Here is a 15,654-nt window from a genome sequence, read left to right as displayed (position 1 = left end):
TTAAATCTCAAACGCACAGTAGGCTAGTACTTGCTACTATAGTTGCTGACTTTTGCGCCTGCGTCTCTCGTCGCGTAAGAAACGGCATTCTAAAACAGTGAGCTTCAGTTAAAAGAAGTTCAACGTGCATCTCATTACCCTGTGTTATTTCCCATTTCACTGCCACGGACGCATTGATTCTTTGTGAACTGCCGTTTAGGACTGGCGATGTATTGCCTGTCTGCACGCGTCCGTCACAGGACAGCGGTTAATCTCCTCAGAGATCACTTCACGCGCAGTAGCGCAATAGACACTCCCTCAACCGCCACATCCACATTAAAGAGAGCTTATTAATAACAAAAACGAATATTTATTTTTGCTAATTATTATTTTATTTCAGTTAGTTTTTTAGTAAGAGTAGTTAGTTTTGTTGAGTTTTAGTTTTTTTTTTATTCAGATTTTTTAATTTTATTTCAGTTTACGAAAATGTTTTTTGACCAATACTTTTAGTCTTAGTTTCAGTTTTCGTTTACGAAAATAACCTTGCAACAAATATCTCAAAAGTATGCTTTATTTACTTGCTGTTTATTTTGTGATTTTCTTTACATAGTTTTGATACTCGTGGCTTGAAGTGCATGAAAGATCAGCCACACATATTTTTAGTGTTGAGGATAATAATAAAAAAAGTTCAGTCATTTGCGATAACTAATGTGATATAAAGAAAAAACTCAGTAACAACAGAATCTCAAGTTATAAACCGGGTTCCAGTGTTCGCTCCCTTAAATGAGACAACATTACTAGCAAAACTGCACTGTAATATTTGTACAATGTGCGCCCTCATTCTCTCACTGTGATTTTTAGTGGGACTGAGCGATACTGGAGAAGTACTCCAGCATGTCTTGAATGGTGAACTCCATGGTGATCCCTGACCCCGGGTAGCAGCGGTTTATCAAGCCCTCAAAGTGCTTGTATTGCCGAATGAACTCATCCTGCATGGAGTGCCAAACAACCTAATGGACAGAACAAAAGTTCACATACTCAAGAATCTCGAAAGATTATCAGTTTAGCCATTCAGCATTTCATTATTTGACTTGTTTTTCACCTGTAACAGATTCTCCTCCTCACACAGGTGCTTATCCACCTTCCTGTAGAGGTTGTCCAGGCCCTTTTTCACCTCTTTGCCGGGGTATTCTTTAATAACCTTACGCAATTCCTGTTTATTGAAGGCCAGCTGGTAGCTCACTTCTTCTTCACGCACACCCTGGGCTACACGTGCCTCTACACCCTCAAAGAAGTGCTGCAAGATGGGAAGACAAACAATTAACTACAGACCAGGGCACTAATTACACTAACGCAAAGATGAGGACAGCATAAACATAAAGGCTGATATATCCATTTACATTAATAATCCAAACATTTACTCTCATTACTAAATTCTCCATTTACATAGGTGGTAACGCTTTAGTTTTGGGAACACATATTCACTATTATCTATGACTTTTTTCCTCAGTAAACTCCTAATTTACTGCTTATTAACAGTTAGTAAGGTAGTTTTTGTAGCATTTAAGTTTAGGTATTGGGTAGGATTAAGGGATGTAGAATAAGGTCATGCAAAATAAGGCATTAATATGTGCTTTATAAGTTCTAATAAACAGCCAATATCCTAGTAATAAAAGCAACTAGTTAATAGTTAATAACTGAACCTTTAAATAAAGTGTTACCACATGGGTGTACTGCAATTGGAGACGTGTCTCACATTGAGTTTCTCCAGCGGTTGGCCCAGTGAGTTGATGACGTAGGACTGCAGGTGCTCGGTGTATTTCTGCTTGGCCTCTTTTCTCTCTGCCTCCAGACAGGAGATCTTGAGGCTGGACAGTGTTGAGAAGATATGGTGGAAGTTCTCCATCATCACCACATCACGTGGAGTCTTCTGGCTTTCGTTGGCCACTTTCTCCACTATGATACACAAACAGACAAGAAAAACAAAGGTGATGCAGTGGAAGTTTTCAGTCATGGAGGGCAAAACAGCCATAGAAATGCAGCAAAAGCCTGTCAATTTGCCATTTTAAAATCAGAGATATGTGAACAAGATGCACGCTTTGGGCACTTGTGATCCATATAGAGCACCCGCTGCAGTATTTCAATCACTAAAAACAGCGGGGCGTTTTAAAAACGCTTAACGTGAAAAACACTTATAGGGTGATTTGCCCTAATAAAGGATTAAACTAAGCAAAGTTTATCGCCAAACAAGGATTTGTTAATCTGGGATTTATTTAAAATAGAGTTGTGTTGCACCACTTACTTTTAAACACAGATTAACCATGTAGAAAGACTGTTAGAGTTAGGGTTGATCGGGATGAACCAACAAAAGGATTCTCACTAGGGCAACCCATCCTTAAATGTACTATAACAGTGATATTAAAAGATTAAGTTCAGTTTAAACCTTTTTGATGATGCAAAACGAGTAGATGAGCCAAGAATATGAGCGCAACGTGTTTTCTTTACAATGGATATTGATGGGGGAAACACTTTACGAGAAAACTTGTTGCATATATTCTGTTAATTTGCTTGCCTGTACAAAGTATGCATCATCAATGAGGTGTATATTGAATTTGGGCTTTTAATATCACTGTCTTCCTAAAACTTACAACAGACCTGGTAAAAATGACTGGCGGGCAATGGAGGAAAGCCTTGTTTTGCCCTCCAGGTGGGTGTTCCTATAACGGTGTGACGTCATGTGAAAACTATTAATAGGTTATAGCAGAACTGCAGATATTAAAAATCTAAACTTGGTGATGTATAGTGGTTTGCTGCCGATAATGTAAATATGTTCATGCTTTTGATATACATGAATAATAATGGGCTTTTCACATTGCGCTTAACCCTGGGTTATCATCGTTCTAAACACCCCTTTTAACCCTGGGTAAAGGGACATTCACACATGTTATTTAGAAACATATATATAGGGATATGCAGATAAGAACGTTAACCCGGCAAGGTTATTTTCGTAAACGAAAACTGAAACTAAGACTAAAACTATTGGTCAAAAAACATTTTCGTAAACTGAAATAAAATTAAAAAATCTGAATAAATAAAAAACTAAAACTAAACGAAACTAACTTCTCTTACTAAAAAACTAACTGAAATAAAATAATAATTAGCAAAAATAAATATTCGTTTTCGTTATTAATAAGCCCTATTTAATGTGGTGGAAAATCTGACTGTGGCGGTTGAGCGAGTGTCTGTATATTGCGCAACTGCGCGTGAAGTGATCTCTGAGGAGATTAACCGCTGTCCTGTGACGGACGCGTGCAGACAGGCAATACATCGCCAGTCCTAAACGGCAGTTCACAAAGAATCAATGCGTCCGTGGCAGTGAAATGGGAAATAACACAAGGTAATGAGATGCACGTTGAACTTCTTTTAACTGAAGCTCACTGTTTTAGAATGCCGTTTCTTACGCAACGAGAGACGCAGGCGCAGAAGTCAGCAACTATAGTAGCAAGTACTAGCCTACTGTGCGTTTGAGATTTCATGTTTGCATAATATTGACAGGCTCAAAGGTGTTATCATAATCATTTACTACTAATAATATTATTGTCTGTGTGGAGACATTTCCCCACAAAGTAGGGAATACCAGGACACACACACACACACACACACACACACACACACACACACACACACACGTTTGTTTCACTATATAAGTGAGGACATTGCATGGACTTCCAATAATTTTATAACAGTGTGTGTTGGCTGTATTCAGATGACTTTAGCTGTGGTCTTACACTGCTAGCCTACATTGTGCTACTGAAGAAATGAAAATAAGCTTTTAATTGTTTAACAATATTTCATCTTTGTTATGAATGAGTTTGTCTGGAATTTATAATTTTTACTTTTATATTTTACATTGCATTTATTTTGTTATTTAAGATAGATCCTCTGAGTATTAGCCTATGTCAAAAATATAAAATATAATTTTTTAATATCAAAATATAATTTATTTCATTTTTAATCTCCAGATCGTTGTTTGTATAGGTCATAGATTGACTCAAGCTTTTTTGCTCAAAGGTGAAGACCCAACTTTATGCATGTTTTATAAGACCGTATAAACAATAATGCTTGTTTATCAAGTTATTTCACTTAAGGATGTTTAGTAAGATTAAACTCTACACTTCATTATGGTAACTCTGCTAAACTATAATTACTATAACTAAAACTGAAACTAAATAAATGAAAACGAAATAGAAATGTATTTGCAAAATAAAAACTAAACTAAAACTAGCAAAACCATTTGTAAAACTAACTAAAACTAAACTGAAATTTGTAGCAAAATTGAAAACGATAATAAAATAAAAACTAATTCAAAAAAGCAAAACTATAATAACCTTGTAACCCGGTGTTTAGGAATGTACAGTGTGAAACATCAGTTTATGAATACCCAGGATTAACTGTTTAATTAGTAAATTATAAGCAGTGTGAAACGTGAAGCAAGACAGCCCAGGATTCAGTTTATCCAGGGTTAAGAATGACCCAGGGTTATGAAAAGCCCTTAAGAGTCACCGGCGCCCTCAAGTCTGAGATGATTCTCAAAAGTGTTGTTACTGTTAATTAAAACTAAAACTATTAAAAAGCATTTTTTTTTTTTTTTTTTTAATAAAGCTACAATATCAAATAGTTACATTAAAAACTTGAGAACTCAAGTAAGTTTAGGCTAAAGTCTAAAACTGAAAATAATCATTTAAAGCTATTTATAAAATATAGCTATATACAAAAAACATTATAACACTTTAGTATTGGGAACACAAATTCACTATTAACTACGACTTTTGCCTCAGTAGACTCCTAATTTACTGCTTATTCGTAGTTGGTAAGATGTTTTTGTAGCATTTAAGTTTAGGCAAAATAAGGCATTAATATGTGCTTTATAAGTACTAATAACAGCCAATATACTAGTAATATGCATGCTAATAAGCAGCTAGTTAACAGTGAGAATTGAAACTTAAAGGGGTACTTCAGCGCTGGGAAGATGAATCTGTATTTAAACTGGGTCATCAATGTAGTAGAAATGTGAAATTATTTTTGAATTTGGTGCCTTCTAGACTGAGAAACGACAGAACATGTATTTTTGTCTCATGGGGATGAAAGACTACAATTCACAGAATGCTTCACTGCCCTGTGAGGCCATTCCCAAAGCCACCTAGGTTACTGGATTACTGTGACTGAGTTGAAGACACTACAATTAAAACCTGAACGTGTCTGTTAAATATAATGAGTGAGTCACCGCGCGAGTATCACAGCACTGAGCACTAACTGCAGGAGTGAGAGAAATTAGCTCGTGATGACAGCTGAGGTAATCGCGACTACACTCGCGGCATACATTCACAACGCGAGTTCAGTCTGGCGCTTTTCAGTTCATGCCTTTGCAAGCTTAACTTTCATAGAAATTAATTTGAGAAGTTAAAACACTTACATTGCTCACCATAGCTCCGTTTAAATGAGTGCCTGCAGCTGACAGCTGAGCTCTCCGAGCTGAGTGTAACCCATGAGTGTAACCCATCCCCCGTGCGCGAGTTCAAAACATGCGGAAATGGCTCCCTCTGCTGGCTGTAGTCTTTAGCCTTATTCCAAACATTCCTCCTATGATGCAAATATCGTCAATTTGCATCATAGGAGGAATTTTTCCAGAAATAAAATGCATAAATCTCTTGTCTCAGGGGGATATAAGGGGGGAAAGCACAATCATTTGATTATACTTCAGGGTTTCTACTGATACAAACCCATATGCTAATCGCTGAAGTAACCCTTTAATAAAGTGTTACCCACATTTTTTTTTTTAAACATGACAAAATCATGAAAACTTACGCTAAAATATAAAGAATAAGCTAATTTAACAGTATATTAAAAATACTAAAATAACACTAGTTCTCAGTGTCTAACTTCCCATGTTATCTTTTCTTTATCGAAAAAAATATGTCTGAAACATAACATTTCAAATCATTTATCGTTTTTCATGCATTCGCACAACTAGTCACGCTATAACAAATGTCTGAACGGCGTGGTTGGTTATGCCCTCACCGTTATGAAACACGGCTCTGATGAGTTTGATGTAGGCCTTATCCAGATCACCCCGTCGCTCTGCGTTTCGGAAAATAGCCTCGGCTAGCTTAGCGAACTCCTCAAAGCCGGTGACAAACGGCAGGATGCCTACTTTACTCTTCTTTGAAATCTTCACCTCCTCCATCTGACGAATCTGGCCAGACTGACAGAAACACCAGAAGATTGGCATGCTTGTTTGTTGGTCTCAACATCAATACACAGATCAAACGACGCTCAACTTACAATGCATTTATCAAAGTTTCTCTTGACAGTGACCAGCACATTGCCCAGTGTTGTGCTGAGATACGAGGCGGGGTCGACGTTTTCAGCCGTCCAGACGTGGTGGCTCATCTTCACCAGCATGTAGAGAGAGTTGAAGCTGTCGATCTTATCACCTAAAGCTATCAGACTGTTCAGCTCCGTCTCGATGCTTTGAAAGATCTTATTCATCATCATACGAACCATGTCCTTACTGCAAGAGAAATTTTAGCATTTGAAGGCATATTTAATCTGCTTTTTTAATCTTGACTGTTAAATGAGTGACAGAAAGAAATTAATGAACTACTGCGACTTACTCAGATATTGAATGTCTTTGTTCACTGGCCAATCTGGAGTGTGCAATTCCATCGGGGTCATCCACATTCTCTCCCTAATGAGGCATTTAGAACATCAATAAAGGTGCTGTACGTCATTTTTTGACTGTACTAAAGCATTGAAATATCAGCAGAGATTCAGACCAATCGTATTTAGACACCCAGCAGCGGAAAACAACGCTTATTGCAGCCACGGAAGCCAGCAAACAAACTGGGTCAGAGATCACAGATTCGATCTGACCTACAAAGCCTCAGCATCCTTATAAAGAGCTTTCTGACCAGAGGCATATTAAAATGCGGATAAATATTCGAGAGGCGTTTCCTCAGAGAAGGCAAGGGAGACAGTGTCTCCTAAAAAAAAAAAACGATGAGAAAATAATCAATATTACGGAAAAATAAAACCGTGCAAATATTACAAAATGTGTAAAAGTAACTTGTTTTTATAAAGTAACCTTATTCAACAGCTACACGCGCAGGTGAAGTTAGAGCCAGAGACCTCTCAGCCCCATAGACAGAGTATGGGGCAGTCTGAAAATGGCACTGACATTTTGAGCAGATTTAGGACCGAGTCTGCGCAGTACAGAGCAGGAAGTAGAGCTGCAATATCAAAATCCCGCCCACACTCACGCAGATGCAGAACAACTCATTATGTTGGTGTGAAATAAACAGTTATGGAAATGTAGAAATTAAAGCTAAAGCTCAAATCTCCTCCCGAAAATCCTGAAAAAAGTCAGTTAGTGCCTCGTGACACGAGAAGCTGTCAATCATGACATCACACACCTCGGTTTTTATAGCATCAAATAACCAACTAAAACGTGAAATTAAATCAGTGTGATAAAAACTGCTTAAAATGATAGAAACCAACTTTGGAAAAAAAATGATTTGAAGTGTAATATGATTGTTTAGTTTGTCTCGCGTCCATTAGAAGTTTATGAGCTGTACTGGGACCAACCACCAGGGGCGATCGAGACGCTGAGGCTTCAGTTTTCAACACGAGAGCTACAGGCTTGCTCGGTCCACATTGCCTTAAAACAGACCCCTAATGTGTGCAGTGGGTTTGGTGGGGGGTAATTGAGAATGAATGGAGTGCCATTGAGCTATGATTGGATTTAATCGGTTATGATTGGATTTAATTGTTTGTGCGATAAATCCTGCCTGTTATTTTTGTGTGCACTTCTCTTTGGCCTGAATGAAGATAATGATGGTTAATGGCTGTTTGGGGATTATATCATGGCGACAAAGTCTTTTTTTTACTAAAGGCTACCAAAAGGCTTCTAATTTATTACTTTAACAGTTAAACGTATCAAGAGTAAAATAAATAAAAAAATTATACATTTCATAATACAAATGTTGACCAGTTTTAAAGTTGTATTACAGTTTTGTTCCTGAAATCTACCCATCTGATTGGATCAGTCTGTTCATTTATTTTTTTGGATCAAAGATATCCCAATCTTACTAAAAGTTTTGAACAACACAAACTGATGATTTGATCCAGATCAAAACCAAGACTGGATTTTGTAATCTAATCTGATTTCAGAATCCATTTTTTCTTTTGAACAACCCATTTTCAAGATTTGATCCAAATCCGATCAGATTACTTTTGAACTAGGCCCTAGTGTTCACGGTCACAATAAGTTTGGTTAGTTATTTGATGTTATAAAATGAGACGTTTGATGCTCCACCTCAGGATCATTACAGCGCAGACTCTGGCTCTGAACAACATGAATCGACAACAATCGTTACTGGGATATGTCGGCTTCAATTTTCTACCGTGGAAGGATGCAGAGGCTGTGTGGCTGAGTCTGAGGAAAGGCAGGTGAAACAACTCTCCAATATTTTGAATTTGGATTGCAGTACCCATTTAAACCTCTAGCTGTCAATGTTACATACTGCACCTTTAAAAACACTACTCACACACACATACATATCTGGACCAGTGCAGTGTCTGATACTCACCTGTGCTAGTGTAAGATTTTGCTGCAGCTTGAAGAACTTGGTGATAAAGTCCTGTTCAGCCAGACACAGCGGCTCCAGTTCACTCAAAACCTGCTCAAAGATCTAGAAAACAACACACAGAAGGGAATCATTGGAATAATAGTATCTGATTTCCACATCTTGGCAATCAATAACAACATTTCTGTGAGTTTTATGTCATGGCTTTGCTTGAGGTTTGAATTGGGGAAGTTAATCAAAAAACATCTCGCATTCTTACGATTCTTTTTTTTTTTTTGCCAGAACAAAAAATTAAGAGCTGGGCCATGGGGAGTGTAAAAAGATCCCTCTTCTATACCACATATGAGGAATAGAGGTGAGCATTTTTTATCAAACTTAAGCTTGAGTCTAGATAGAGTGAAATAAAGTTGGTGAAGAATCAATCTATATCTAGAGTTGAAATAAGATGTGATCCTTTCCTTGAATAGTTCACTCCAGACTTCTCCATCTATGCCAATGCCTAGATCATCTTCCCATCTGATTTTAGATTTATCTAATTCAGGTTGAGGTTTATTTGTCATTAGGGAATTATACATTTTAGAGATTATCTCAAATAAACGAGTTGCTCCAGCTGTTAAACTACGCAACGTCAGTTGGGTTATTACGACTTTATAATGTTTTTTAAATAATTATCAAATTGTATTTTTGTAGAAAGGGTGAAACATTTTTAAGGCTTCTATGATGAAAGTTCAGGAAAACAGCATTTATTTTAAATAGAACTTTTGTAACATTATAAAGGTCTTTACTGTTACTTTTGATCAATTTATTGTCCTTGCTGAGTAAATTAAAAAAAAAAAAATAATAATAATATTAGTCTTACAGACCCCAAACTTGTAAACAGTAGTGTACGATTTAAAGTATATTTTGCAGAACAAATATCAGTATTTATACACATTTGAAGTGACAATTCAGCAATTTTAAAGGCACAATATGGAAGAGATTTAAATATCCCTAAACTACTAGAACAATGTTATATATTTTTGTTGACCTGTACTTACATTATCCCAAACATTTCCAACAATGTTTAAATCCAGAGAAATCTTCTATTATAATAACCAGTATTACGGACCGTGTCTATGCATCGCCTGTCAGTGACGTCATATCTGCATTTCCCTCGATTTCCGTAAAAAACCATGAAAACACCAAAGGGTCTTTAATATAGTGTGTGTTTTATTAGACAGACGAGCAACTGTTTGGATCATTTATCAACAGAAAACTGATCATTGCTAAACAGCTCAAGACGATTAGTCTTACTGTTTGAATTTCGCTTTCTTGATTATTGTTCCCCCACACACACAACGAAAAGAGCGGAAGCGGCGACTGCAGCATAAGCAGAATAAAAGCTCAGAGACGGTGTTTGGCGCAGGTCTCTCTCATTAGCATTCGCTCTCAAGGGCTCTCGCGCTTCCTGCTTCATACCACCGTAACGCTAATAAAACTTTAATACATTCACTCATTCATGAACATGATTTCTGCCGAGTCCGTCAGATTCATTTCCATCGGCTGTGGAGGTGAAGAGTCAAGACTACAACTCCCATGATCCCACGCTCATTCAAAGCATCATCAAGCTACGTCTCCATTTTGAATAAGCGACATCTAGTGGTGAAACTTACATACTGTGCCTTTAAATAGGGTCAGAAAAATCCATAAGTCTTAGTGGTGGCGCACCTTATCAAACCTGGTTCTGTCTGCTACGTCCAGGTCAGAGGCGGACATGTTGCCCATATCAAGCAGAGAGGACGACTGAGAGCGCCTACTGTTGGAGCTGCTCACGGCGAGTTTATTCAGACTTGAGGTGGAGCCTGTAAGCTTCCCAGAACTCCCATGCAGGCCTGAGAGAAACCATTGGAGGAAAAACCATCAAGACATGAACTATATCGAATATAACAGCCAGATGTAGTTATTTCATATAAAACTCACTTTTCTATATGGGTTATTAAACTTACCGTGGCAAGCATGTTGATCTGTAAAGGTTCATGACATGCATGCAATCTAACTACTAATAATCTCATAGATCACAGAGAATTTATTGCATGAAAAATTAAAAACAAAAAATCAAGCTCCCCTTTAACCCCTTATGTATTAACATTAAACATTTTCAAATCTGATATATCATTGGACAAGTTTGAGGTTAGTTTTGATCGAGAAAAAGTGAAAAAGGTAAGAAGAAATCCATAAAACGGTGCATGTAACTCAAGCTTAGAAAGGACTGTAAACATGTTTTGCATACTCATGAAACATTGAAGATAATGGTTTACTGTGTTTGTGTGGCAGATATGCCCTTTGACTAAGAGGAAGCAAGGCATTATGGGATAGGCGTGGCACTGATACTTACTCTCTGTCTCCTGTTTGAGAGCACTCTCTTTCCGCGGAAGCGTGGCTGGAGGCCGGTTAGAAAGGCAGGCATCAGAGACAGAGACACGTTAGGCTTACAACATGCAGCATGGTGCCAGAGTTAGAGGTTAAAGGTCAAAGTTTTCAAATATGACATGCACTGCAGTGGCTGAATTTAGGCTGTGGGCTCAGTGGCCATTTGGAAACAAAACGCTCCCTTTCTCTCATCACATGAAGGAAAAAGCTGAGACTGAAGCTGGTTATAAAAAAACAAAGAAGAAAAGGAACATCTTACTTACACCTGGAAGTTTCCAAGCATAAGCAGGCAAAAATGTTTCCAGTAGGGATGGGCATGAGCAACTGAGCACTGACAGCAGTGATCAATCACGGAAGACAAAAAGGGACTTTTTTCTGCAACTTCAAAATCCTTTACATATATGAAAATCCAGTTATAATTACATTCAAACTTGCCAAAAAAGGGCCTAATATATACATTTTTTTAACGTTGTGGTCTGAATCATCAGACAGCAATAGGCATTATTGTCTTGCAACCAAGAGGGCTTTTTAAAATTAAAAAAATAGTATGGAATGGAACGCTTTAAAAAGTATTTTTAATTTTATGTCTTAAAGGTGCAGTGTGTAATTTTTAGCAGCATCTATTGGTGAGGTTGTGAATTGCCACCGCTCACCCCTCCCTTTCGGAGCACAGCAGAGAGTGACTAGCGCTCTGTAGAGAAGTTTGTCCATTTATGGCCACTGTAGAAACATGACAGTGCAAAATGGAGACTTCACTGTAAGGAGACTGCGGTGTGTAGATAGAAACCGCTCATTATAAGCTAACAAAAACATAACGGTTCATTAAAGGTCTTTATACACCACTGAAAACATAGTTATGTATATTATATTGCATTTCTGTCAATAGAGCCTCATAAATATTACACACTACACCTTTAACGTGTCACTTATAGTAGGGAAAAAGAAAACAAAATAAAATGCCCATCCCTAGTTTACCAAAAAAAAATATATATATATATATAATATCCCTTTCTATACATATTTAATATATCTAAATACTAAATTTAAGTTCAAAAGTTTGGGGTCATTATATATATAGATTTTTTTTAAAGGGGACGGTAAAGACATTTATTAAGTTACAAAAGATTTTATTTCAAATAAATGCTGTTCTTTCAAAATATTTATTTATCAAAGAAAACAATGTATCATGGTTTCCATTGTCAATATTGATAATAAGAAATGTTTTTTGACCAGCAAATCATCTTATCAGAATGATTTCTGAAGGATCATGTGACACTAAAGACTGGAGTAATGATGCTGGAAAATCAGCTTTAAAATCACAGGAATTAATTATTTTAAAACATATTAACATGGGAAAAACGTTATTTTAAATTGTAATACTATTTCACAACATTATACTGTATTTTTGATCAAATAAATGCAGCCTTGTTGAGGATAAGATACTTCTTTAAAAAAAATATTTAAACCCCAAAACTTTTGCACAGTGGTTTGCTAAATTATTCCCTCTTTATCTTATTTTTAAGTATTCTGTAATATGCCGTTCTAAGCATCCTGGGATCTCATGTATTCAGGTTTTTCCCTGTGAGTGTCATGCCTCTAGGACACATGTAATGGCATTACACACACTCTGGCCATGCAGCACATGTCAGGACATTACTATGAAAACGTGACGTTACACACCATCATATCAGAGACAAGCGATGACTGACATCTCAATGATTTCACTAGAGAATTAATTTGGATCATTTAAATTCAACTCTAAACTGTGTGTTTGTCATGTGGTGTAACATGCAAGAAAACACATGTAGATTCAGACAGCACACACACACTATGACAAACACACAACATAGCAAACACAAGACACACACTGACTGATGATATAGCATGGACAAAAATCCCTTTTTTAAGAGTATCCTGATAAACAAACAAAACAATTAGTTTTTATTGTGGTCTTACCAAATTTTCCTTTCCCATCCTTACTAGTGCCCGCCATTTTGATCTTCGCAATTTCAAAGAAGTCTTTAATTTCCCGCTCATACAGTCGAGTCATGTAATCCACGTAAGTCTGTAAAAAAACATGAGGAATGGGAATTTGACCACAGTCAAAAAATAAATACATAATTTATAACAGCATTTTTCCCATGGAAATGAGGAACTGACTAGGAAATGTCACACAAATCCAATCAAAATCCAGGCCATGTCTGTGATCCCATTTGGATTTTAAAGATTTTAATAATAGAGGGTAGAGACAAATGCATCAAAAACATTAGGGAACTGGAACTGAGTGATGATCAGAAAAGCAATAATCGCTCCATCTAAACCCTTAAATATGGCCTTGCCCTTGAGTCTGTTGGGTTTAATGTCTGTTGAAAAACATTAACAGTACTATTACTTGGCAGAGCTGAAATTAAAAATGACTGCCTTTTTCCTCCGCGTGCCATTTCAAAAGGAAAACCACCGTCTCTCTGAGGACATCAGGATAAGACATTGCAGAATTATGAAAGTATTTTAATGGTTACTGTAAATGATGATAAGGGTACTGTGGTCATAAATAATAATGGACTTTATCAGGGGGATTTTTTTACCTGTGATTATTGTTGGTGATTGTAAGTGTTTTAAACATATGCTTATACAGTGAAACATACATCAATAATGGAACAGAGTGTCTTATTAAAATAAAGTCCCAATTATGATCTCAATTAAAATTAATTAAAACCTACTCATTTCTTAATGCACATTTCGGGTATGTACACCAACTAACAATTAATATTCATAGGTGAATGAATCATCAGTGCATTGTTTTGTTTATGAGAAGGTTCAAGTTTTTGAAATATACAACCTCTAAAAACAACCATCATGCTCTGCTCATGTTACTTAGGCCGTGCACACTATTGGATGATGTTAACTTACAGCCAAATAGCTATTGAGACATTGTTTCAGCATATTCACATTTATTCTGGCTTCCTTCTGATATACATTTAATGCATACGTTTTCACCATCCAAAAAATTGACAAGTTCCACCTAACATTTTTCTCACTGAATATCCACTTTCACTCTTTAATATGACATTTTTTAGTAGTTTCCCTTTCAGACGCAAAATTTATGGGAGGAGAGTATTAAAATGAATCGTGCAAATTGATTTACTATGGTGTGCGTTGGTCAATTCACTGTTTGTGCCATTATTTACCACCCAAAAAGCACATCTTAAACCAGACGCTAACTGATAGATTGCGTTGGTCATTATAGTTGTGTTCTTTTAGTTTGATTGTCATTGGTAGATCCTGTGCTGAACTTTCCACTCCCATTGGTCTTAAAAAAGCCTTTTCCCAAAATGTATATCTTGAAAAAGAGGGGTTGTCTTATATTCAGTACAGTAATCATGTTTTTGTCCTTGACTTTTGTCATATGCGTCACCGATTAGGGTTTCCATACACTTTAATGACTATCAAGATGAAACAATCTGCATAAACGTGACAGAATGCTTCCAAACCTTCATGACTGCAGTGATGGACGTGATAAACACTCACCCTGGAGAGGCCCTCATACTTCTCTCTCTGGGTGTTCTTCAGCCACTCCATCAGTTTGGCGTATCTGAGCAGGTCTCTGTGCAGAGGGCTGTGTTTGGGCAGTGTCAGCTCGGCCGTGTGCTGGGACAACGTGGAGCTCTGATCGTGTCCCTACACACACACACAAACACACAGACCGACTCATTGAGTTGATATTCCAAGCAAGTTAATATCAAGGAAAACACACAAACTGGGCTGGGTAAGAATACAGTTTTTCAGATTAATCGTGATTATTATTTGAACAATTTCAATGTCAATTCAATATCGAAGTCTCATGTTAGACATGAGGATAAGACATTGCAGCATTATTATATTATGATAGCATTTTAATGGTAACTGAAACGGATGATAAGGGAACTGTGTTAGTGGCCACAAATGATAATGGACTTTATCAGGGACATAACAAAACATATAATGCGGCATTTAACGCTTATACATTAAAGGCACAATATGTACGATCTTTAGATAAAAATATCCAAAAACCACTAGAGCATTGCTATATATTTTGTTGACCTGTGTACTTACATTATCCCAATTGGTTCCAACAAAGTTTAAATCCAGTGAAATCCTCTATTTTACCCAGAATTAAGGACCGTGTCCTTGCTGCGCCTGTCAATGACGTCTTATGACGGCTACCCTAAATTTACTGCAAAGTGCAACTCACAGCAGCTGCCGAGCGAACATAGAATAACATAACATAACTCTCAACACACTCAAATGTGTTTAGTATGATTGTTTTAAGCGTGTAAAACAGCACTGCGTTCCCCCACACACACAACGAAAAGAGCGGAAGCGGCGACTGCAGCATAAGCAGAATAAAAGCTCAGAGACGGTGTTTGGCGCAGGTCTCTCTCATTAGCATTCGCTCTCTCAAGGGCTCTCGTGCGTCCTGCTTCATACCACCGTAACGCTAATAAAACTTTAATACATTCACTCATTCATGAACATGATTTCTGCCCGAGTCCGTCGGATTCCTTTCCATCGGCTGTGGAGGTGAAGAGTCAAGACTACAACTCCCATGATCCCACGCTCATTCACGCCGTCATCAAGCTAC

The 15,654-nt window shown here is 37.2% G+C and overlaps 1 protein-coding gene and 1 long non-coding RNA gene across 9 annotated transcripts in view; one reads left to right on the top strand and one right to left on the bottom strand.

The window, feature by feature from the left end:
* Positions 1-532: 532 nt before the first annotated feature.
* exoc1 (exocyst complex component 1) overlaps positions 533-15,654 on the bottom strand; it is a 24,542-nt gene continuing 9,420 nt past the window's right edge. For 5 of the 8 annotated variants that reach the window (XM_067416835.1, XM_067416837.1, XM_067416839.1 and 2 more), the window contains 11 exons: positions 14,562-14,711; positions 12,990-13,098; positions 10,999-11,043; positions 10,332-10,495; positions 8,628-8,729; positions 6,654-6,727; positions 6,322-6,550; positions 6,058-6,241; positions 1,736-1,935; positions 1,082-1,276; positions 533-989 (listed from right to left, as the gene is read on the bottom strand). In XM_067416835.1, the coding sequence (XP_067272936.1) occupies positions 837-989; positions 1,082-1,276; positions 1,736-1,935; positions 6,058-6,241; positions 6,322-6,550; positions 6,654-6,727; positions 8,628-8,729; positions 10,332-10,495; positions 10,999-11,043; positions 12,990-13,098; positions 14,562-14,711 (1,605 nt within the window). In that variant the 3' untranslated portion in view covers positions 533-836. The remainder of the gene's footprint in view (positions 990-1,081; positions 1,277-1,735; positions 1,936-6,057; positions 6,242-6,321; positions 6,551-6,653; positions 6,728-8,627; positions 8,730-10,331; positions 10,496-10,998; positions 11,044-12,989; positions 13,099-14,561; positions 14,712-15,654) is intronic. The other 3 variants (XM_067416838.1, XM_067416841.1, XM_067416843.1) reach the window with 1 other exon arrangement.
* Positions 6,758-10,503, top strand: LOC137040972 (uncharacterized). Its single transcript, XR_010898014.1, has 3 exons — positions 6,758-8,483; positions 8,907-8,979; positions 10,365-10,503. It is a non-coding gene; the product is annotated as an uncharacterized lncRNA (long non-coding RNA).

This window comes from Pseudorasbora parva, chromosome 15, assembly GCF_024679245.1.
Source record: "Pseudorasbora parva isolate DD20220531a chromosome 15, ASM2467924v1, whole genome shotgun sequence".
Taxonomy (NCBI): domain Eukaryota; kingdom Metazoa; phylum Chordata; class Actinopteri; order Cypriniformes; family Gobionidae; genus Pseudorasbora; species Pseudorasbora parva.
Note: the sequence above shows the minus strand (reverse complement) of the source record. Positions and strands in the feature narration are given on the sequence as shown.